The sequence below is a fragment of the Cygnus atratus genome, chromosome 17 (genome assembly GCF_013377495.2).
Source record: "Cygnus atratus isolate AKBS03 ecotype Queensland, Australia chromosome 17, CAtr_DNAZoo_HiC_assembly, whole genome shotgun sequence".
Lineage (NCBI taxonomy): Eukaryota > Metazoa > Chordata > Aves > Anseriformes > Anatidae > Cygnus > Cygnus atratus.
In genome coordinates, this window is record NC_066378.1 from 7,213,689 (window position 1) to 7,237,677 (window position 23,989).

The 23,989-nt window shown below is 41.3% G+C and overlaps 1 protein-coding gene across 15 annotated transcripts in view; it reads right to left on the minus strand.

Annotated features, from left to right (window-relative positions):
• ARVCF (ARVCF delta catenin family member) overlaps window positions 1-23,989 on the minus strand; it is a 270,617-nt gene that overhangs the window by 78,829 nt on the left and 167,799 nt on the right. For 11 of the 15 annotated variants that reach the window (XM_035556879.2, XM_035556865.2, XM_035556866.2 and 8 more), the window contains 2 exons: window positions 13,106-13,264; window positions 2,831-3,438 (listed from right to left, as the gene is read on the minus strand). In XM_035556879.2, coding sequence (XP_035412772.1) covers window positions 2,831-3,438; window positions 13,106-13,264 — 767 coding nt within the window. Of the gene's footprint in view, window positions 1-2,830; window positions 3,439-13,105; window positions 13,265-21,605; window positions 21,645-23,989 lie in introns of all 15 variants that reach the window. The other 4 variants (XM_035556876.2, XM_035556860.2, XM_035556874.2 and 1 more) reach the window with 1 other exon arrangement.

Here is a 23,989-nt window from a genome sequence, read left to right on the forward strand (position 1 = left end):
ATGCTGGTGAAGAGACATACTTTTCCCCCCAGTTTAAAACGAAACATAAGTAGCTTAAAATGAGGCTGGTGATGACAGAAGAGCACACTGGATACTCATGTCTGGGATCAATCAGGTGGAGCAGGAAAGGAGTGTGAAGAACAATCTGTAGTTGCAGTTCCCTTGACTAGAATCCCCTACAGACGCTGCCTATCACATACAGGTGAGAACTTACCGCCACAGATTTGGATAAGAAACTGTCCTCTGAGAGGCAACAAGTAGTAATGGACAGGAAGGATGCTTTTTATATTTCAAACTACCGGAAAGTGAGAGCATCGTATTGGGAAGAAAACTTTTTTAAATGAAGAGAAAGAGAGAATAACTTGAATTTCCACAGCAGTCAGCTAACAGAAGAATTCAATTCTTTCCCAGTACCACTCGAAGTTGCCCTACCTGAAAGTCAGTGTGAGATAGAAGACCTTCTAACAGTGTTATTATTATACCTACTCTACATAAAATCTTTTTACAAACGAAGGTTCCATCAATTTATCACATTCATTTCATCATTTTCGCAAGTAATAACCTCTTCCAAAAAACCTAGGGAGAGACATAATCAAGTAGTAATTACCCTCACCTAGTACAAAGCATTATTTATTGTCATTAGTTTCTGGCAGATCAGTAGCATATCTGAAACGCAGGTTTATTGAATTGTTCAAGTATTTCTTTGAAATGTCAAAAAGTAACTACTTCTGAAGAGGCCCCTCAAACAATTTTCTTATGTGCTCACAAGCTAATGTTTGCTGCCACAGTCAGGCTAATTACTTGTCAAATCCTCTTGATCATATTAAACATGGAAAAACTCACAACAAAAGGAATGTAAAACAAAAATTGTGAACTGGTCCTATCCAAACTGCAAGGAACAATAAATCAAAAGGATGCTTAAAAATATATTTTAAAAATGCAAATAGGCAGGTTCTAAGAATGCATTCAATTACTCATCATGCATAGAGTCAGAAAAATGTTAATAAAAACTTCAGAAGTCCTGTTGCCTGACTGTCTTTAACTAGCACTGTAAACTTTGCTTAGATGCAGGAAAGTAGAACCTAAAGTTTGATAAATTGATTAGTGTTTTGGCACCCACTGTAGCCCTGCAAAACCTCAACGTGGTCCCAGTTGTTAGTAAGCTGGCAAGAGCAAAGATGACAGAAGGGACTTCCAGGAGATTTTGGCAGATATGCCTTGCCGCCTTGTGTTTTTTTCTTTTTTATACAGATGGCAATTTGCAGGTGCTTGGTGATTCCATTTAACTTGAGAATGAACTTCCAGAAGTGTGAAGGAAGACAGAGCTATGAAAGGGTGAAAGAAGCCATCAGCTTTGTAACTTCTCCAAGCAGGAGAGCTGCAAGAAAAAAAATAACGAAAATGCCCACGCAAATCCCACCACCAACCGCTGCTGCTGCTGAAGAGAAGCCTCTGGCCAGAGGTGTCATGTCTAAGGATGACCTACAGACGCAGAGGCTGGTGGGTTCCAGCCACTCTTCACAGCTCTGGAAACTACCCTAAACTAGAAGAAAATCATTTGAACTAAATCCATATCAAAGCACAAATCATGAGGCTATGACTTCATGCAGACGTACACAAAATCTGAACACTGCTTGAAGAAGAATAGAATTTTTTCAGGTTCATACAGAGAAGATGATTTTCAGCCGAGTAATAAGACTACTCCAAAGCTTGTTTTTTTTTCCTCCAATGCCAGAGCTGATAGCTGCAAGCACAGCATAAACAACTAATACCAGAAAATATGGCACAAAATAGAAACGACCCTTGGGAAGGGACTGAACCAGAAGTAATTTGTGACTGGTCTCTTCAGTTACATCTAGGGCAACACAGATGTTCTCATCTCCCCTTTATTTAGGCTGACAGGATAAAATAACAATCCTATCTTACAAAACGGTTGAAGTACTTCAGTGAGGTTCTGCGGAGCCTTGTCACACAGCTGAGGATGTACGATAAACACAGGCCCAGGAGTGGAGGCTGTCAAACACCTCACAAGACAGCTTTTATATAATGAGGCATCCCCTCATCAACAGGTATCAGCTCACCTGCAACCAAACAGCTGTTCTAATTTTTTGTTTGGCAGATGCGTGCATAACCAGACCTGTCAGAAGTCTCACAGGTTATGATTCCCATTTTTTTTTTTTTTTTTTTTTTTTTTTACCTTGCTAGTGTGGGACAGCACTGGGACAACTCAGGGCAGTCACACTTCTTTAAGAAGAAAAAATCACTGAGCACTCTTCCAGATGGTTTCTTGCTTGCTGAATTAAACATACACTAGAATGGTCCAGAAACATAGTGAAAGGGATTCTGAGCACTACACTCACTCCCTTCTGTACTTCATGTGCATTTTGCAGTTATTTATTGGCTAACGGAATGACGCATTCTGCATTGTTCATAGTAGGCTAGGGAGCTCTCCCCTTCCCTAGAAGAAAATTCTTCCTCAAGAAGGCCAATCTGTACTTCCCACTCTTATGTTTAGGACATGTTGTTTTTTCCTACAATTGCTTTTGAGAAATGATGATCATTTCCCTAGCCAAGATCACAAGTGCATTGTAATTCCAAACCAGTTTATTTTTTGTGTCTCGTGTAATGCCTTTCCCACTTCATCCTTCAATTTTCCCATTCTTGAGACTTTAAGATCTTTATTTCACTACACTGCTTATGTTGACCACAGCCACTGTATTTTTTTCCTGACAATTAACTCCTGAACTTACCAGGCCATTAAGAGTTCAGATGTACATGTTCAACTAAGCAAAGCCACCACAGACAGCATTACAAGAAACATGAATTTTACCTTCCTTTATGAGGTCTTCCTCTCTCTGACACTCCTGCAGATGTCCTTCGGTTCACAGTAGAATAATCAGGATCCAGTTCGTATCCTTCATCATCTACTCCAAGGCTGCGGTTATCATCCTCCAGTCCATAGGGCTCCGGCTGGAAGCGTTCTGGCTGAGAGCGGTTCAAGTCAACGTTGCTGCCCACTGGCACCTGAGGCTGGGCAACCGGTCCGTAGTTATCCCTTCTGCTTGGCAAAGTGAAGCTACCATCGTCTGGCCGGTAACTGTTTCCCGGCACGTAGGCGTAACGAGGACGGTAGTTGACACCACGGGACAAGCTGCCGTAGTTGTCTGATAGATCTCCATAGCCATCGTGAGTGATATAAGGGCGATACTGGCCTTCGTGGCTGTCAGGGTAAGAATCATTGTAGCTGTTGTAAGATCTGGTTAACGTGGACGATGCTTGTGGCGTGATGTACCGCTCCCCGTTCTTCATGTACCTTCTGTCGATTGAATCTGTGTAGCTGCCCATGGGAGACGAGCCATCCATTGACGGCAGGCCATCGGGTCCAAGCGGGACCTGACGTACTGTTCTGGTGGTGACTGTTTTGACCATTTTGGTAACCTGTGAAAAAGTAGTGAATAAATACGTTAATTTTCTCCTTGCTGCACAATGTGATGAGACATAAGGAGAGCCAGACCAGTAAAACTGGGAGAAAGCACCACAAAACATACTACAATCACAAACCTGCTGAATAGAAGCGCTGGTGTACTCCTATTACAAATTCACATATTACGTTTAGTATGCTGTATTAATAGTGTGAAAGTATCTCTATATAGAGCTGAAAAGATGGTCATAGATCCAGATTTAAGTGCATTCTGGGACTCTTAATACCAAATCAAAAACTCTGCAGCCAGCTGACAGCACGAAGAAGCAGTACAAACGCATCAGACCAGATTAAATTTGCCCAAAATATTTTCAAGAGATATCTTTCCTACAAAAGACTTTATGACGTGGAAGAGCCACAGCCTATCCCCACTATTGGCATAAATACTATATCACATTCTCTAATCTGACACAAAGAGTTATGTGCTCCTGCCTGATCCAGAAGTTTGTCCCATGGGGTAGCTGTTGAAGCTCAAACTGGGCAATAATATTTAGGAAACCATGACCTAGAACAGGCTACTAGCTTTTAGACAACACAACCACATTCCCTCTGAAGATCTGCTCACATCCAACCATTATCATACAAACCCAAAAAGTAGTTGGTTTCACTCCATTTGGTGCTGTGAGTCTTGAAACTAACAAATCTGAACAACGAACATGAGCTTCACATAGCTCTTGCAACTGCAGTTACCCTAAACATACTGGCCTAGACAAGCTTGTTTAAAGTATTAATGAAAAACCTGACCACAAATACATCTTTATCTCTTTTCCCTGTAGAGCATGTTTCAACAGACAGAATCAGACTAGTTCACATAACTGACAAAAGCTGCAAATGAAGTGTCCGGAGGGCACTGTGTTCAGGATTTCTTGCTAAAGGGTAAGAAACAAAGACTCCTCAACAGCTTCCAAGAGCATTCTGCCTTCATGGGAAAAGTCTGGTAAACTGCGTAAGATGGCTCTAGACAAAAGCCACTGCTATTTACAAGCTACCAACGAAATTTCTGTTTTGTTTGATACGTGGAGTCCACCAACTTCTGTACTGTCTTCCACAGTGACCAGCAAAAGCTGCTTTGGGGAGAACAAGAAATCCATCAGGAGCCAAGCTACCCTTGGTTACCCTCTTACAAAGTTACCTTTATGTATAAGAAAGGTTACCCCAAGAAAATGCTGACTTACTGTCTTATGTAAAGCACATCCACAAAGATGAGAGGGAGAGTGAACACACAAGAGAGGATTATGCACAGGAGTGGAACACACAAAATTACTGACAGTTATTTTGGGTTTCTAAAGCAAGTATTATACAGAGATATAGGCATACATATATGACGCTTTTCTTCACAGAAGCTGCAGAGTGAAATGCGTACATCAGGAGAAACAAGAACTACTGCAGGTATTCCTGATGGCTCCCTGGGCCTGAAGCCCATGTAGATAGCTGGACCTGTAGCCTCTGATTTAAGCATACAGACTGGCACCGGATTAGCCAAACTGCCGCTAAACAAAATAATCAGGGTACATGTCTTGAAGCAGCTCCAGACATGTCCTCTAGCCAGATGTTTTCACACAGAAACCCCAAACAATTTCACCCAAACAGCGTTTCTTTTCAAGACATCTGTGAGTAAATGATACTGCAGCCTAATGAATCAATGAAATCCTGCAAGAGTGCAAGCAGCACAAATGGCTCTCCACCAGCAGCATAATAAAGCAGCATCACGATGTCAAATAAAGCATAGCCAGGTACCAATGTAACCTTATTGCCTAATTTGGGCCACAGCTGAAAGTTTTCCTCTTAATCCCAAAGGGATTTCCTTACCAAGTAAACTTCAGGAAAGATGCTAGTTCCCATCCCTCCAAATATTCCTTTTGAATTGAAGGCACACATTATAATAACTAAAATAAAGGAATTGAAAGCTAGAAACAAAAAAATTGTTTTGTGACATAGAATCCAACAGTATTATTTGCTTATTACCTGTGCACAATACTCCAACTTTCCATTCAGCATCAGCATGACGACTGTCATGGCATTATAAAACTAGAGAGCATTTAGGGATGAAAAAGATTTGGGGCAGCTTACAGTGGCTCTTTGTAATGTGGACATAAACAAGTGAAATACAGCTCAGTGTTCTCCTACTGAGTTTGAAACAAAAGTTTCATTCAAAGTAGTGTGCTCAAAAGTGATCTTCTAACAGTAGAAAAAGCAACATTTCTCAGGCCTGAAATACGCGAGTTTTGCAAAGCCCTGACAAAACTGGACACAAAGTGCTGGGACTTAGCATTCTTGAATGGGGGAGCCAGTAACCTGAATAACAGGAAGTCACGTAGCATTTCTACAGTTTGATGAATCAGAAATTGATACTTCTGCACAGTAAAGAACAAAAAAGCAGCTCTCCCAATGCCAAGAAGAGGGCTCGCGTATCCTCACAAAGCTCTTTCTTTCAGCGCTATTCATCAGAAGCCAGATATCCTAAATCTAATTCTGAGTTCCTATTTTCAAGACACGTGGTGCAGTGCATGTATAGTTTGTCAGAGAACTTTTCACAAAATTTTCTAGATCAGACAACGCAAGATACCTAATTTACTATGTATGGTTGCAGCAACTGCACAAAAGAAGGAACAAGCTTTGACCTGCAAGATCCTCGGACACAGGCTTTGCAGAGGAGCTACCACTGCTGCGTGTCTTCAGCCACCATTTCTCCTGCCAGTGTGGACGCTTGGTAATTTTTACCTGTTTCATTTTTTGGACAATCACTGTTGCTGTCAAACAGGATGGGGTAAAACAACACAGAAACACCATAGGGAGGACAACTGAGTACAGGAATTTAGTACACTTACACAAAAGAAGACAAAGGAGAAAATCAGAACTTTCTGAAAAACAGTTCCTACGCAATTTGTGACTTCAATTTGTGACTTAACTGTTACATTTAATGGCACTTCAGAGTTCTTCACCATGCTCTGGTGCTCTACAGAGTACAGAGATTTCTATCACCAATACAGAATACAGGAGATTCAGTTGCAATTTCTTCCCAATTTGCTTCATTTTCTTTTCTTTGAGCATAGACTAGTTTTCCATGTCTGTGCTAGTCAAAGAGACACAGCATCAGCCGACACCCAGGAGAACATGCTTACACCATTAGCACAGCTTCACTTCTACCACTTGCTGAATGCTGCCCCTAAGCAGAAAGAATCAGCAAAACCAAAAACCCCTTGTCAGACACATAAAAAGGAACATTTCACTCAAGCATTAAAGTACACGTTTCTCCTAGCATCAAAGCATTCAATAATGCTACAGGTGTTACGGTGGGGGAATCAAACTGAGTCTTCCTACTTTGAGAGAGGGAGTGTTTGCACTACACCTCATTTGTCAGGGGCAGGCATCAAAACAGAAGATTTATCATCTGATAAACAGACATTGTTGCCTACAGGACAATAGAGGGAAGCTTTTTGGAAGCAATTAGCCAGCACACAGAGGAAGGTCCATTTATTAGGCTTCCAAGCAAAAAAAAAAAAAAAAACAATAAACCTTTATTTCAGTAAACTCAGCTCAAGTGAATGTTTCATTTATATTTCTTAAAAGGACAGAGGCACTCTTGAATAGCTGACAGCACAGTAATCTTCCCTCCCAAGATTTTTGTGGTTTCCTAATACCGATGCATTAGCCAGAGAAAACGAAGCTGTTCCAAATGGGAGTCCCAGCAGTGTCTTATCTGAGAGACACCTGATCCCGCAGATGCGCCCAATCTCCAGAAAGATTTATTAGCATGAACTCTGCACCGCAGATACGTTGTAATGAACAATTTAGACATACAAGTTACTTGGAGATACTGCAATTTGACTTCCTCTGTTTATCTAAAGAAAATCCATTTAAAGAGGTTTTTAGCCTGATTACAAACCAAAGGGTGCTCAACTGTTTCACTGCCACAATCGCACAAATTACCAGACAAGAGCTTCAGACTGCTTCTCTAGGAAGAGGTTATTTGAATATGCTTGAAATATATTTGTAGTTGTATATTTCCTGTAAATTATATTAAGGTTTCAGCCCCCCCCCAAAAAAAAGTTCCAACGTACCAATTTATTCAGGCCCTCTGGAGCCAAAATCCTAAAGCAATCAGTCTTCTAAAGGAACAGCATGTGGGTACTTTGAACACACTCACCTGCCCCCAGACAGAAATATAACCACACTGCAGGTTTACTGACCTCGTCATTGTTCCCCTCCAACCCCACGCTGCAATTATTCTGTTAGGTAAATACCCTACAAGCTCCGTGATAACATTAGTCATTAGTTCCACCTCTGGAAAGCCATTTGCCAAAAAAACACAAAGGAAATATTCACACATTTGAAACAGCTTTCGTATTTTTTTGTCCTTTATCCTTCTATTTTTCTTCAAGTGATGGGAAAATAGTGACTTGACTTACTGGATGCACGTCCAGCTGGTACAAGTAGGTTCATCAAAGTGCACAGTGCTCAGACAGTGGAGAAAGACAGTACTGAGATTTCAATGGAAGTGTGCTGTCATGGGCAGATGCTGTCAACTTAACAATGACTCCTAATTCCTGCCTTCCATCTCGTTACTGAGAGCTTTTGTTTTTCAGTTATGTTTTGTCCCCCACATTTTTTTCCTTTCCTTTTTCTTTCCTTTTTTTTTTTTTTCCATGAACTAAGTACTTTATAAAAGCTGACAGGACTAAAAATTTTGTTGAGACTATGTCATAAAACAAAAACAGATGAGAAAGAATGTGAAAGGATAAAAGCATTCTGACATTTCTGAGAGCTTATTTTTGAACTATGGACTGTAAAAATTAATCAGCTCAAGCAGGCTGAAGCTATTACCTTTCTATTAAATGTTATGTAAGAACTCACCCCATAGGTTTTCAAAACAACAGCTCAAATTTCCCCCCTTCAATTTTAAGCTTAGTGTTTCACATTTTCAAAGGGCCCTTGACTTCAGCTGAAATCCATTCCTGCTCCATTATCTAATTCCCCCTGAATTTTCTGCAATGTTTCAAAGAACTGCATCCCAGGTTAACTGGCACCAATGCAACTGAGGAGTTGAAGCCACAAGCACTTTCCAGTCACTGGTGCTACGAAGGGAGAGCAGCAGGAATCACTGTAGGGAAAGACCTGGACTTTGTGAGTATTTGAGAGCGCAAAGCAAATGGATGGACTGGAAATAAAAGAGCTTTGTATACAGATTGATTTCACAGTTTGTCATCATAAAATATCACTTTCAATGAAGAAAAGTGACCTAGATCTCTCAAATCTTTCAGCATTTCAACAAAGACAAAAATAAAAGGTGCCTAAAGAAAGAAAAAAGCAAGCATTAATATAAACACGCAGAAATCTAGTCTGTTTTACTCCATTCTCTTCATTTACAAACAGGTTCCCTTTGACACATGGCAGCATTCGAGCCTTCTGTCGAAAAGTGGTAGTCCTGTCCCCAAGGTGACTTTCACTGCTTTAGCACGATAGGTATTCGGCTTGCAGAGAGATTATAAAGCTGAAATGAAGCATTATCTGATACATTTTTTGTGCAGGGAATGTTATATAGGGACTTAGCCAGCACAGTACTAAGATAATAACAGTTTGGGGAAAATTACTCAGATATCTCATTTTTGAGAAGGCAGATGTTCTCTATTTAAAATATGTCAAATATTAAATTCTACTATGCCTTCTTCCTGCTTCACTGCTACAGGCATCATCAGAGATGTGGGGGAAAAGCACACCAAACTGTAATGCTTCTGCGTTAAGGTTGTTTACTTAATGTATTATTGGAGAGAATAACCTCTATACATAAGGGTTTGGAGGGGAGGGGGAGGGAGGAAGGGAAAGGAAAGGGGGAGACGGAGAGATTTATAACAGAAAACAAGGAACAGCAGCATACAGGAGCATCCGCATTTATAGCTTTTGCTATGCTCTAGTTCCAGTGCAATAATTTCGTAGACATCACTCCAGCAAGCTAGCGAGTTGTACAACACAGCAAAAACAAACAACAGTTTTCTTTTGATGCGTCCAAAAATACACAGAGGGTTGCCTAATCCCCACATAAGCTATGTAACAAGCAAGTATACCTTTGGAAAACTCCTCTGGTCTCTTGATCTCTTAAAAATATGACCTGTGTTACTTTGACTGAGGAAGCAACTTGTCTTGCTTTTTAAGACAAGTAGGGTTGGAAAACGTGACTGACACTGTCCAGAAGAACCATCTGGTTACAGAGCTAACAAAGAGAGGTTCTAAAGCCTTCTCCAAGGAAGCCCAAAGCAAATGCAACAGTGTAGAGCATAAAAACCTTTATTTGTATGTTGTGCTAACTTGCTTTAACTGATTGCTCAAAAAAAAAAAAAAAAAAGCTTAACATAAAACTAACCTCCTAACATTGAACAAACACAGTGTGACTATCCCAAATTTAACTATTACCCTTAGTAAGTAAGGAATTAGATTGTTACTGTAAATAGATGTTAGGATTCCACAGAAAATGCTGTTCCTTTACAAAGATAAAAAGCAAAGACAACAAAAGCAAGGCCAGATTCATGGTGTTTTTTTCTTCTTTTTTTTTTTTTTTAAATCTGGGAGGGAACAGGCAGAGAGACACCAACCAGCAGTTTTAAAAGAACCTACTACCGAGAGCGTCACCAAAGAACTCATTCAAATGAGTCCACTGACAATACAATTCCCACTCTCTCCAGGCAGCAGCATCCTCCCTTTCAGACGTGCCTTGGTCAGCCAGCAAACCCACTGCACCCAGGGCATGGGGACAGACCCCTGGCATCAGCACCACAACTTCCAGCCCTACTCCTGCCAGTAGGCACATGCTGCAACTTGCACCACTGGTTTCTGAAAGCCTTTATGTATACAGCCATACAAATGAACAATCATTAAATAAATCTTAAAAGGCAGAATTGTAACAGCATTGGATTGTTCTACCAGGCAGATTCTAATCTAGGAGAGATGACATTTTTGCCTTGAAGTAGTATTTCATTGTCGCAATAGAGTGGCAATTTATCTGAGATAGCCAATTTCTAGGTAGTCAAATTCTGTAGGTCCCAACCAGCAGTTAATAGGGTACGTACTGATTAGTGTGCTTGTTTACAGAGAAGCAGCACTGGCCCAGGGCGATTAAAATTGCTCAAGTACTCATGCGCTTGCAGCAGAGCACCAGGACGGTGCTGATCAAGTCATACACTTGAACTATAGCCCCATCTGTAGCCATTAGTCAAGAGGAGAACCACTGCTCCTGCAGCACGCTGCATGCCCAGGGGACACGTCTGCATCTCACATCCCACAGCAACTCTCCTTCATTGTCCTCATCTGAGCAGCAAGGTCAGAATTTTGCCACCACACATAAGGTACGAGCAAACTTCATTTTCTCCGTAAGGCACTCAACATGTAATAGTGTGACCTCTAAAAGCACCGTGATGATACCTGTTAGAAGTGATAGGAAGTCAATGCCAATTAACTGCAGGACACTTAACCAATGCTATGGAATTCCAACGATAACAGTTTTCATTTTCACATTCACTACCAGAAACAAAACACAAGTTGAAACCAAAGTGATTAAAAACAACACAAAAAATCTGACCTCGGATTCATCTCTAAGTGCTCTTAAATTTACACCACATTATCACAATAAGGAAAAGTCAAAACAAAACCACTCAGACAGCAACAACCTCAGCAAAGACCCAGTGTTTCTTTCAACAGTTAGGGCTAATCCAGCCCTGTCTGTGTTTAGACATTTCAGAGCCACTTTCTCAACAGCTGGATTTTTCTTTATTTATTTATTATAGAGATGCTAAATAGACCAATGAAATACTAGGAAACATCTCCAGATAGTACATCAGTAGGAATCAGCGGAATTATATGAAACTACATAAATCCACTGTCTGACAATTGTGCACCCTCCTCCTGTTCTTAATGCGTTTCAGTGCCTGGAATGAACTAGAGTAATAGAGTAAAACATTGCTCTTTGAAACGGAACAGCAGTTGTAGAGATGTTCTTTTTACAATTTTTCCCCGTACGCAGACATAATGCCTTTTTTGGAGCTACCACTTCCCTTTTCTGTGGGAAGATGGTAAAACAACAGCTATGCCACAAAGGAGAATAACACACCTTGTCTGTTATGACAGACACGCAGATTTATCAGCGGCGTGACTATTTCAGACAAACTATTTCATTCCATGTGGTTCCATTATCTAGGGACTACTACCATGGCCTCTACTCTATTTTTATAGTCATAGCTATCATTTTATTCCTTTGCATAGCTGCACTTTGCCCTAAAAATATTCAATACTGTTAGTCCATATAAAAAGGTGTCCATCACTACTGTAAGTTTATCACTTCCTTCCTGTAAACAGTTGTTGCTGCCATTAGAAAAAAAAAAGCATTTATTTCAAATAAGTCACAAATGAAATACAGTAGATTATTTGAAGAAGTAATCAACACAGGGTTTTGTTGCCTTTTTTTTTTTTTTTAAAGTTTTATTTTTTAAGACCTTCATTTCGTTCTAAGAAGGAGAAAATAGGCCAGTTCAATCTATCTTTTAACTAACATTTTAAAGCAGATACTCAGTTTATACGAATGCGTGCAGGCCCTCTGATCTCAGGAAACAGACGTTCCTTCACTCTAACCTGCAACTCCAGTGTCCTCTGCAAACCTTAGAGGACTGCAATTCTGGAATGTCTGTAAAAATAAACACTGATATATGCAACAATCTCCATTTAACTCTTTCTGACACAGAAAGCAGCTGGACAGCCTTTATTTAAATCAGTTTTGTTTACAAGTTTTTTAAAAAAGGAATCACCCTTGATCTTTCACAAGACCAAAACCTAACGAAGATGTCAGCTCAACTCAAGACCCAAACGTCAAGTCATATTACTGTTCCAAAAACCGAACCCAACAGCATGCAAGGCAACCATGAACATGCAGCACCTGCTCATCACAGATTGAAAAATTATCTTACATGCAGCCTAGAAAAGGGAGCAAAAAGACATCAGGAAAAGACGACATGCAGCGTCTAATCCAGCGGAACCTGCGGTACAGGTCGCCTGAGAACATAGCCTACTCATCACGAGTAAAATCCCATTCACTGTATTGGTGCAGAATGTAAATGTTGTGGTTTCATTTAAATAGGATGCTTCTTGTTCTAAAGGACAAGAGCATAATTGCATATTGTTATTACAGATTATAACTAATTTGAAGACATGCTTCCAAGCACATTCTCCTTGGCTGCAACAGTCTTTTATTCCAAGCCCTTCTATCTCATCTAATTCTCACATCACTGTACGTGTTTACAGGGCAATTCTGTGAATCCTGTCAATAAAACAAAGCGAACCTTGAAAGAGCAATCTGGGAGTGGGTGCTAGTATTTCTGTTTGGTTAACCCGGATAATTTTTGCTGCTCAGTTTGCAGCTCCGTGAACACCTATGTCAGCACAACCGATTGGGAGCAATCTGGACATAGAGACAAAACTGAAAAACAACTTTAACTCAGCTTTGCTGGCAAAGGCAACATACTCAAAAATCACTGAGGATCAAAATAGCATGGTTCTCATCGCTTGTGCTAATCCCTGCTATTTTTATTTTGTGATTAGGTGGTGGTGGTTTCCCATTTTCTTCGTCGGTTATTAGCCTCTCACCTTGGTTTCAGTTCTCCTTGTGGTTCCATCTTCAGAAGTGACAATTGACACATGGGAAGTCGGAGTGCCTGGGTCTTCCTCCACAGTAACTGTTTCTTCCACCATTTCCTGAGGTTCTTGCATCATTGCAATTGATGTCTGGTTGCTGGGGCTTTGTTCCTAAAGAAGCAGGCAAAAAAAAAAAATAATTTTTCACTTCTACCATCATGGTATAAATATTTTATTGATTTCAGCTTTTTCAACTGAGTAACACATTCTACCCAACAACTTGCAAATAGAGATTCAGAGAAAGAATAATTTAGTGCCTCATAAAAGCATGCTGTAACTATGCTGGTATGACTGGGCTCAGCTCAGTAAATGGAAATCATGTGAAGCAGCTATAATGAACTTCATATTTACAGGCAACCTATTACAGACTAACAGACTACTGCTTTATATTTAAGCCTGCCTTAAGCTTCCTCTTCGATGCCCGGTCTAGGAGGAATGGAATTTCTGTCCAGAAAAACATTTATTCTGTTCTGTAGTGAATGGGACCACTGGGTTTCAAAGCAGTTTACCTTGCACATCATTAAAAGTTTATTTCCATTTAATAAAATCCACTCAGTTGCAGACTACAGAAGGCTATAAAGCATCAATACCTACCATTAAACTGACACCTGTCTCAAACTGTCCAAAGCAATGATAATCTAAAAGGGACAGCTACAGATTAACAGCTGCATTACATGCAATGCCACCCTTCTGACATCTTCCCTTTGCCAAGGGGTTAAGATCTAACCAGATGTAAGCTCGTTTAAAACTTGTAACAGATAGACGACAAACAGAAACACTAAACAGAAAGAAACTAGATCAAAGGCCAGTTCTCTCAGGAATACTGCCCAAAGAGAACGTTTCTGCTTCTCGCCAGCACAAACGTCTGAACTTTCCTTTTTCTTATGCAATTGTGTGTCTCAGCACAGAAAGTAGAGAAGCTCCCCTTTGGTATATGAACGTATTTTAGAAGTTTCACAGCAAGTGGCCAATAAAGACCTGGCTTACGTACTGAGAAATAAGACTTTTCTCTGGCATTATGAATCCTCAGCTATGTGAAATGAAATGGCAGACTATTCATTTCATTATAATTCCTGAAGCTATCAGGCTACACAAGCCTCAAAGCCAAAGAAAGCTTTGCTCATCTTGTCAAACAGGCATACAAAGAGGAGCCTTTATTAAAGAACATATATATGCACACACACACTTTTTTTTTTTTTTTAATGGAGAAGAATGACACAGGGCCTTAACTTGCAAAGTTAATACACTTTTTCTAAAGAAAACACCATGGGCAAATTCAGTATATGTTTTCACATCACAGGAAAACAAAATGATTGGGATGAAACTGTTGCCATGTGGGAATCGAATCTAATCACCTCGAGGTTTAAATACTCTGTACTTGTGAGAAGCCTCATCACCATGGAACTACAAAATTTTATTTTGAAAAAGTGCATTTCATTCTGATGAACTTTGGATTGCCCTCTTTGCTGTGCCACGGTTTAGTGTAAGCTCTGAAGGATATTATTGTTCCAAGTGACTTTTTACCAGAGAGCAGGAACAGGGTACTGAGGTCTCATTAAGCTCCACAGGGAAAACATGTCATTTAATTCCTGTGCAATCTATAATTTCCTTTGAAACAAGCCAAGATGCCCTTGTTCGGTTTCCTTTATTTACAGCTGTATTCTGACATTCTGGAATGTGGGCTCTAGTAAGGCAGCTGCTTTCATTTTCAGGTAAGTACTAATATTAACCAAGACCATGACAATAAGCCTTCGGCAATCATCTCAGTCAAAACGCAACAAGGACAGCCTTCAAAGGCAGCACGTGCTAGACCACCAGAGGTGATATAAGCAGGCACTGCTCTCATTTTTATTGAAATCACAAAGTAACACAGAATTTATCAACAGAATAAGGCTTTTGAAATCCTAATGAAAATCACCCCTTTCAGTCTGCAGTACTTCATTGTTACAGCCGATAACTCAAGATGAACTGAATCTTTTATGGTACAGTTCAGATGTCAGATGGTGTCTTTTGCCTAAAACTTCAGGAGGGAAACTAGCTCCTGAGATACATACATGAATCCCTTCATGTTTTTCCTCAAAGATAATAAATTCCAACTGCAATTCAGTTTTCCCCACTCCGCAGCAGAGCTTCCCTTTAAACAAAAGGATTTACACAATATTGCAACACAGTGAAGGCTCAGAACTTCCACGCATCATCACTCAAGCAGTCTGGCCAACATCAAAGACACTAGTTACACAAAAATATTTATTCCATTACATCTCGTCCCTGTAAACCTCCTTGTCATCTCTGTGGCATCAAATGCCAAAACTGATTCAGGGCGCAACTTGCTCACCCCTCTCACATGTGGACGTGCATAGACACATCTCATCCACCTTGCTCATTTCTACCTGTACCTCGAGATAACTGCATGAATTGACATTTCTTCCCTCTCTGGATTCTGCAGAGGCAAACTCTGCTCTGCAATAGTAAATCTGCAAAGATGGAAGGTGGAAAGAAGTATTTTGCTCTTTGTGTTTTTGTAAAACTTTTACTTTATGAAAAAAATAGCATCCCTTTGTATTCAGACTGCCTGTAGGCAAAGCAAACCTTTAAAGCTGGACACTTAAACATGAGCAAATTGCATACTAGAGCATATTGACTTCAAATAAACACCAAGCCAGTCTTTATCCTGTGGCTGCTCCTAAAATGAAGATTCAGGTACAGATACGGTACAGATCTGCAGGAGAAAGAATTGTTAGCAAGAGACTGTCCTGAGCATCAGACAAAATAAAAGCTTACAAAGTTCAAGGTGAATATCCCAACACAGACAACTAACCAGACAACATTTTCTTGTATTTTCGTTCTTACTACATGAGCTACTGAGGAATGCAGTGAGCAAAGAGGACAGAATATCATCAAGTTTACTCTTTCCTGAATCAGTTTAAGGAGGTGGTTCTTTGATCTCCCAAACCAGTACTTTCTCCACATTGCTAACTTGTAGTTGTCACAAGCTAGCATTAACTGAGCAAAGATGCAAAGACTTTGTTATCTGTTTTTAGTTTCCATCATTATGGATTTTAGGTCATTGCAAATTGCAGAAACTGGGACACATCACCCCTTTCAACCACCTTCCTCTGTGCTCAGCTTCTAAGGCAGTATCTAGGACGCATTTGCTAAATACATCTCAGCATCTCAGATTCCAAACATTTAGCAGTTGAGCCTAATTATTCAAAGTTAAACACACGTTACCAGATAGAGCTGGAATATGACACTCCTAATGAATAATCCTATTGGTAATTCCCTGCCTGCTAAAGGTAGGTAATTCCAGTTTGGAACAGCTTTCCAAGCAAAAAGCAAGATGGCAACTCCTCTTTCCCTACCACAGTGGCCAAGTCCCTCGGGTCTATCCCACCCATCAAACAAAATGGGGTTCCCAGCACAAGAAGGATCTGCCATGCCACAGCAACAACTATACTCCCAGATGAGCGTCTGGGAAAACTAAATCTGAAGGGAGCTTCTCTCCAGTACTCTTCAACGGGGGGGGACTGTCAGGAATCTTGACAGTTCCTGTACATTGGCTCCCTTCTCCTCTGGGGAGGCTCCCTTTGAAACAGTTAAGCAGAAAAGCAGAATGACAGAGATTATGGAACAGTAAAGGCCAGCAGCTCCCTGAGGGACGTGGGAGCTGAGGTGGGACCCCATGGATGACAGGGCAGGGGCCTTGCCAGCTGGTACCACACACAGCACCCAAGTGAGGTGAGCAAGACAGACCTGGAGATGGCAGCCATGCCTGGCCAAGAGGTAGTATCATGGTGACGGTGGAGGCTTGAGGCCTAGCTGGGAAGTAAATCTGCAGGACAGGATTAGGATTAGGTCCAGTGATAACCAGGCAGGTCCATAGTGACAAGGCAGGCACAAGGTCAGGCCAGGAAGGCAGTCTGTAGGTCAGGGTCTGGATCAGCTGGGTTCATGGCCAGCCACACGACTGAGGGCCCAGAGCCCAGGCCTCTGGGCTGGGAATGTGGTTGGAAGCCCCACATGAGGTCGGTCAGAGCCACTAAGGCCTATCAGTATCCTCAGGGCCCTGAGGGATCCCACTGCCCCTGTAAAATGGCTACAGGAGATCTCTTGCAATAAAACACGTCAAGTTGCTACCTCCCAAAAATTAATATGTATTAGCTGTGAGGTCCCCTTGAAATAATGATCTTTGGCTCCTTCCAGGAAGATCACAAGACAACACCAGGTTATAAGAACAGATTGTAATTCAGCTAGTGCATAGGATATCAGTAGTCACGGCTTTTCTCCCTGCGTTTTTTGAGTATCAAATGAATCCTATGCTGTCGATCTGTGCTACCATCTCTAGCATGCTTTAAAAACGCCAAGCTATTTAAAAAGCAAAACAACAGCAACAATCAATTTATCCCCAGCCTGTAAAAGTTAAGTGCAGATGAAATAGCTAAAGACCTTGTAAAATAAGCAAGAATCAAAATAATAGTAATTCCTGTTTTGTTAAAAAACAGAGTGATTTGCCATTTAGGGTACATACCTCCTAGGGCTTATTTTGCATTAGAACGCTACAGCTTCTATAATAATCATCACCATCTCAATTCCTAGAGTTATATTTCCATCAAAGCAGCTACTTTATATCTTTCTTAATAAAAGAATAACCTCCCCTAGGAGGATCAGACATCCTACTTTAAAACAGTAAACAAAGTTCTTTATTCTCTGCCTATGAAACAATTTAAAACAGTCTGGCAATAATATAAAATTGCAGTAGATTATTACTTCCACTAAAACAGTCCCTCTTCAAAAACACGGAAAACATGTACATCAAATCATCATTCTCCCAGACACATCCTTTGTTCAGCAGACTGCAATGCAGGCTATTCAGGCTACTGCTTACTCCAGGCTACTGCTAGACACCAAATTTGAAGGGTTTTGCAAAGCACAAAGGCTGGATTCTACATCAGTGGACATACTTGTCCTCACTTGATCCCAGCATAGACAAAGCTCAAATGTATCAACTCCTGTGAAGAACATTAGAAGGCTGGGTATAATTAATGGCATTAAATAACAGCACTAATTACAGCAAATAGGGATTCTCTCTCCTCCCCTTCTCATACTTGGTTTAAATTATTTATTAAAGCTTCAATTTCTGCAAAGCATGAGATAATTTACAAGTACAAAACAAACAAACATCAATTTTGTCAGAATCAAGTCTCGGATTGATGTTCTGCCCCACTGGTCTCCTTCCAACTTAGGTCTGCACTTCTAGCGCAGACACGTCCTCAGGCTGTTATTTGCTGAAGGCATGTGGAAGAGAAAGGAGGAAGAAAAAAAAAAGGCAAATTTCTAGAAACACATCAGTCCAACAAGCCTTGAGATCACTACGTTCCTTGTTTGAGTAAATATATTAGATTGGTCTCCCAGTAGGACATCAACAGAGCAAGAAAGTCACTGGTGGAGCTTGCTTGGTACTTTTGTGGCAGACCTTTCTCCAGTACAAGATCCAGCTATGAAGCAGCTGTCTGATCATCATCATATTCCCCTGACCCATTGAGCTCCCTTTTCTCTTATCCAAGCCCCAAAATCCCTGCTGCACCCTCTGCCCTGGATTTGTCCAGAGAGCTTTTTGTGCTTCTCAGTAGCACAAGAGCTGAAATCCAAGCTCACTAGCACATGCACATCACTGAGCCTCTGTCATCTGAGAGGCAGCCACAGAGGAGACTGTTCCTGAAGCATGATCAAAAAGGGATGAGCAGACAGAGAAACAGGTAAGCCCTCACATGCTAGCACTACTACGACAGGGCACCTCCTCATAATCAACGGCTGCCACACACTGTTTTCCTCCAGTTCCAAAAGACACTGCAAGGTCCAGGCCATCAGCCCCAAGCACAGCTGCTCAGTCACAGCTATCCAGACTCTTCACAATCAGGGGAAATACTGCTGTACAGCTGGGATCAAATGATAACACATCACTCAGGCAAAATGGCTCCAGAACAACAGAAGTACATGGATTAGGCCATACTTAAACCAAAGCAGTATATGGCATCAGAAAGAGTTTGCAAGATGGACAAGGATTTCAAGATGGGAATACGTAAACATCTACGTTGCTACAGATAAACTGATCTCCTCTCAGTAAGCTTACTTCTCCAGTTACATGTCATGGGAAACAAAATGTAGTATTTTTATACATATCAGCTCACTTCAGTGTCAACCCAAACACATTAACCTATGACAAGCTTCCAGTGCTCTGTTGGAGCTCTCGCACAAGCCCTACCCTGAGGCTGGGCAGTTCTGAACATAAGGAAAATGTTAGCCCTAAATGAAAGCAGGCTGTCCTGGCATGGGGTACCAGAATGAACTCAGCTGCACACCACAATGCCCTGGCTGTTTCCTGAACACTTACACACTTCCTTTGTCCTTTAGAAACACACACGACAAGCAACTAACAAATAATGCCAAGAGCTTTTAAAGCACCAAGGTTAAAAAGGAACTTTTCAGCAACTGGAAAAAAAAAAAAAAACACCACCCTTTACTACAGCAGTTTTGAAAAGCCACAAACCAGCTTTTTTTTTGCAAGCAGGCATGGTAATTCACTATCTGAAGGCATCGCACCTTTCAGGGAAAGGAAAGCGAGAGGCGGAGGTGAAGGAGAAGGAATCAAAACGCAGACAAGGCCTGTAGTAGTAATAGTCATCCCTCAAATACTGTCAGAGACACTGGGGTTCTGTTCAGCCACGCGGTAACTGCCCATCAATAGGGAAATCCACAGTGCCTGCCCAACGGTCAACAAAGAGGGCTTTTATGCTATTTTAAACAATCTGAAGTGTCTCAGTTAATGGAAGACCGGGCAATTGGCCCTCAACTATTTCTAATTGACTGGAATGATGGATGAAGCTAAAGGGAAAGCTGACCCACTGAACTTTTCCATACAAAGCTAGAAAACTGAGGGAGATTGTAAACAGTTTATAAGAACGAAAAGTGGGAGAGGCCTTGCTCCTCTCAACCTGCTGAGAAGTTGTTTTAGACTATGCAAAACAAAGACCTTCAAACTCAGGGCAACAAACAACAAAAAGCAGTGGGGTAGGCCTAAACAAATAGGGTATTTTTCCCATGCTCTCCTCCCCTTTCTCCAGTAGCTACTTAGCTCTGCCATGCAAGCTGGTCCTTTGAATCAGAAAGGGCAATTTGTCACTTTGACAAGTGAGACGTCTCTCAGGGCTCTGTATTGCTTTGCCCTGCTTTTCAGATTGACTCCGTATTAACCAAAGATGTCTTGATATCGACATCCCAGTCAGCCTCAGCAGAAGCGATATGATATATACTTAAATATTACACATTAAGCAGACCCACTACAAAATAAATGTAATGCTCAGCAAATCAAGCATACCCACTGGTTTTCAGAACCAAGCAATCGCTAGTAGCTTTTGCACTGCCAAAGGATGATACAACTGCACTTCAACAGAGCAATCTGCTGACCCGAAGAGTTCCTGGGAAGGAAGAGTGAGGACACGCATCTTCCAGGTAGCAAAAGAGGTACATAATAGCTTCAAACTCACATCACCCATCTTCAGGCGGCTTAGCAAGGTACCTAAATGCACAACAACTTAATTCTTCCTCTCCCGTCTCCATTCAATAAAGAATTGGAACTTCAGAGAACAATTCAGATCTTGCACAGACTAAATCGCATCCTGGGATACATCCAGCTCTTGCTACCAATTCTGTAGGGAATTACATCCAGCCTGTGGCATTTCAAGAAAGCATTAAAACTGGGGGATCCAGGCCTCGGAGCCCAGGTAGTAAAACCCAGAACTGGATGAGAGTATCACAACCCATCAGTCAATCCCTTAGTCACAAGCTCTTTTTCCCCAGCAGTTAGGCAAGATCATGCAGTAAAACAGAAGCGTAAGTCCTACACTTAATACGAACATGATAAAGAAAAAAGAACAAACACTTGGAACACGTTAGGGGTAGCTTTATTTCTCCTAGCTGTCAAGTGTGTATATCAGGAAAGTTTGTCCACCAGGAAAGCATACTAAATGAGGAGGAAATGACTGCTTCTCACCGAGATTTGGTACAGAGAGTTCACTACCATTTGCAGTAATTTAGGTCTGTACCTTTTTAGTCAATACACCTCCCAAAAACACAACAGAAATTTGTGTGTCTAATCTTTGACCAAACCCAGAACAGATCTGACTTGCTTCCTCTCTGGAGTCTTTCAGATGAACTAAGCAAGGCTAAATTAGGGAGATTTTTAGTGGGATGAGGTTACATCACGGATTACAATTTTCCAGCAAGCTTCTTCCTCCATCTCCACCTGCTGCCTCTACAATGCTGGCATTAACGGTGGTGTGGGATGACTCATTTGTACATTCCTTCCTGCAAGACTGGCATTCATTTCTCCTTGACCCCACAGAGGTTTGGTCATAAATTAAACTGATGCATGTATTACTAGATATCAACTTACATGCACATAGGAGTCAGAAGTACAAGCTAGGTCCTTCATCTAAAACAAAAGAAAGAACCGTCAGTTTAGCAGAGTACAGCAGAAAGCTTCTTTAAGCAGTCTTTGTGTCCCAAACTTTACCCCAGCCACCTAAACACACCACTACTGTGTTAAACTAAAATCTGCTAGACCAGCCTGTCAGTTTTCGGCTAACGCATGCATGCCTACTTGCACTGCTACAAAAGTACCTTAGAGAATTGCATTTTGAACTTCAAGGCAGATGTAAACCATCTCTGCATTCTTCAAATTACAACCAAGACTGGAACATTATTTTGGTGTCCTAGCTGCCATATCAGATCAGTGTTAAATTTAACTAATCTCCTCATCCACCCACAATTTTGCCTCTAGGTCTGAACTATGCAACAAGAATGCTTTTGTGGCAAAACACATGGCTACAACACAAGAAACAAAAAAAGCTTCCATAAACTTGAGGGAGATAGAAAGGACAAATTGGCCACTGATGAATTTTTAAGCCTGAATTCCAAGAAAGTGGCTTCTAAACTAAATTATTTCTCATTTTAGGGAATACAAAAGTGATTGACAATAAATCTCATCACCCATCTCATAAGGAATGTGCTTGCCAACGTCTCCCAGTATCAGGCACCAAGAAGCAGGTTTGCTTGGCATCAAGACAGCAGGAGTGCTTCAGTCCAAACAACTCCCCACAAGATTATCCATGTTAAATCAATTCTGTTTCCCTCTGTACCTTGCCCCACTCCCTCCCAGCCCCACACCAAAAGTCATTTTCTAACTAAAACATAGCAGAAAACCTGGGAGTGGCTTCTAACATAGGCCCGGCTCTCAATATCATGTATCCCCAGAGACTAAAAACGTGACAGCAGGAAAACTTTGCGGGAGGTCTCTGATGACTACAACTCCATGTGAACACCAAAAGACAAAAACAAGCCAACAAAGCCAGAGGCCACTCCATCTGCCATAAATCTTCCCAACGGAGGAGATTCCAGAAGAAAGGCAAATTTTCCCCAGTGTGATGCAGTTACTGTGTTATTTCAACTGCCCGAGAGAGTTCACTGACGGCTTTTTTTCAGTAGTTTGTTTACTTCATGCATTCTCTGTGCATTTCTTAGGACTGAGCTTACACCCTTACTTGTACATGGATAGTCTTGGCATGGACTGGAAAGACAGCAGGTAGACTTCCTAAGTCAGTGTTAAACTAGCACTAAAATGTAGATAGAGAAGGGGAAAAAAGCAAAATATTGGGGAGGAAAAAGAATATTCTTGAAGCAAAGCTGAGGAGATTCCCAGAGCACATCTTGTGAGCATGGAGCTCCCTGTTTAACAGAAAGGCCAAAAAACCTCAACAACATAAATCCTGAATATTAGGGAAAATGCTGAGGAAGAACATTTCATCACCTCTCTTTGGTATTTGCATAGCCATTGCTGAAAGAACTCTGTTTGGGCCTTGTACGCACAGCTTGGAAGGACGCGGATATGCTGCGATGGCTTCAGAACACAGCTGGCAGCATAGTCTTACGAAGAGATCAGCACAGAACAGCTGAGAGATCAGAAACGTCTCGCACCCAGCCCTAAGGTCCGAGCTGTTCACCTCAAAAAGAAGGTCAAGGGGTGATCTGATCATAGCTCAAGTGCCTAAAGGAGTAAGGGAGAGCTCAAAGAGAACGCTTCAGACTCACAGGTAAAGGTTTAACTAGTGCTACTGACAGGAAGCTGAGGATCTGCAAGATACGTATTTTGGTTTAATTTTTAGAAAGCAAGAGTAAGCAGCACAATGAAAAAAAAACTTTAATGTTAGAATTTCCTTCACTGATTAAAAATTAAGAGTTCTAACCTTTTAAGCAACATGTTCCTCTTTAATCAGAAACCTGATAATGGAGAGGTGCTCATGTCTCTGCACACAAGTACTCATACTTCACCGTTACACCCCTCTGAAGGTTTTCCAGTCTAAGAGCAAATCATTTAAAGCTTGTGAAAGACTTCCTCCATCCCAGCCCCAGAAAAATCATACTTAAATGCAGTAAAGGGATTGTTGTCAGCAAAGGAAGCAGCTCAGAACAGGTTTCCTGGTCAGCAATGGTTCTGCCTCAGGGACATCTCTCCCCACACCGGTGAGCCATCGGGAATCCCCTTCTCAGCAGTGCCAACAGCACTTCAGATAAGGTCAAGTTCCAAACCAGAGCACTGTGCGAACTCAGCTGGGAAACCCCTGCCACCGAGGCATCACATCGCTGTCTGTCCCATTCCCCAGCCTTCGCTATCTACATCATAGCTCCCCAAACCTGTTGCGTCAGCCTGAGATGGCTGCATAACAGCAGGAACAAGTAACTGAAGGGAAAAAAGAAGAAATAAGCACTGTTCATCCAGGT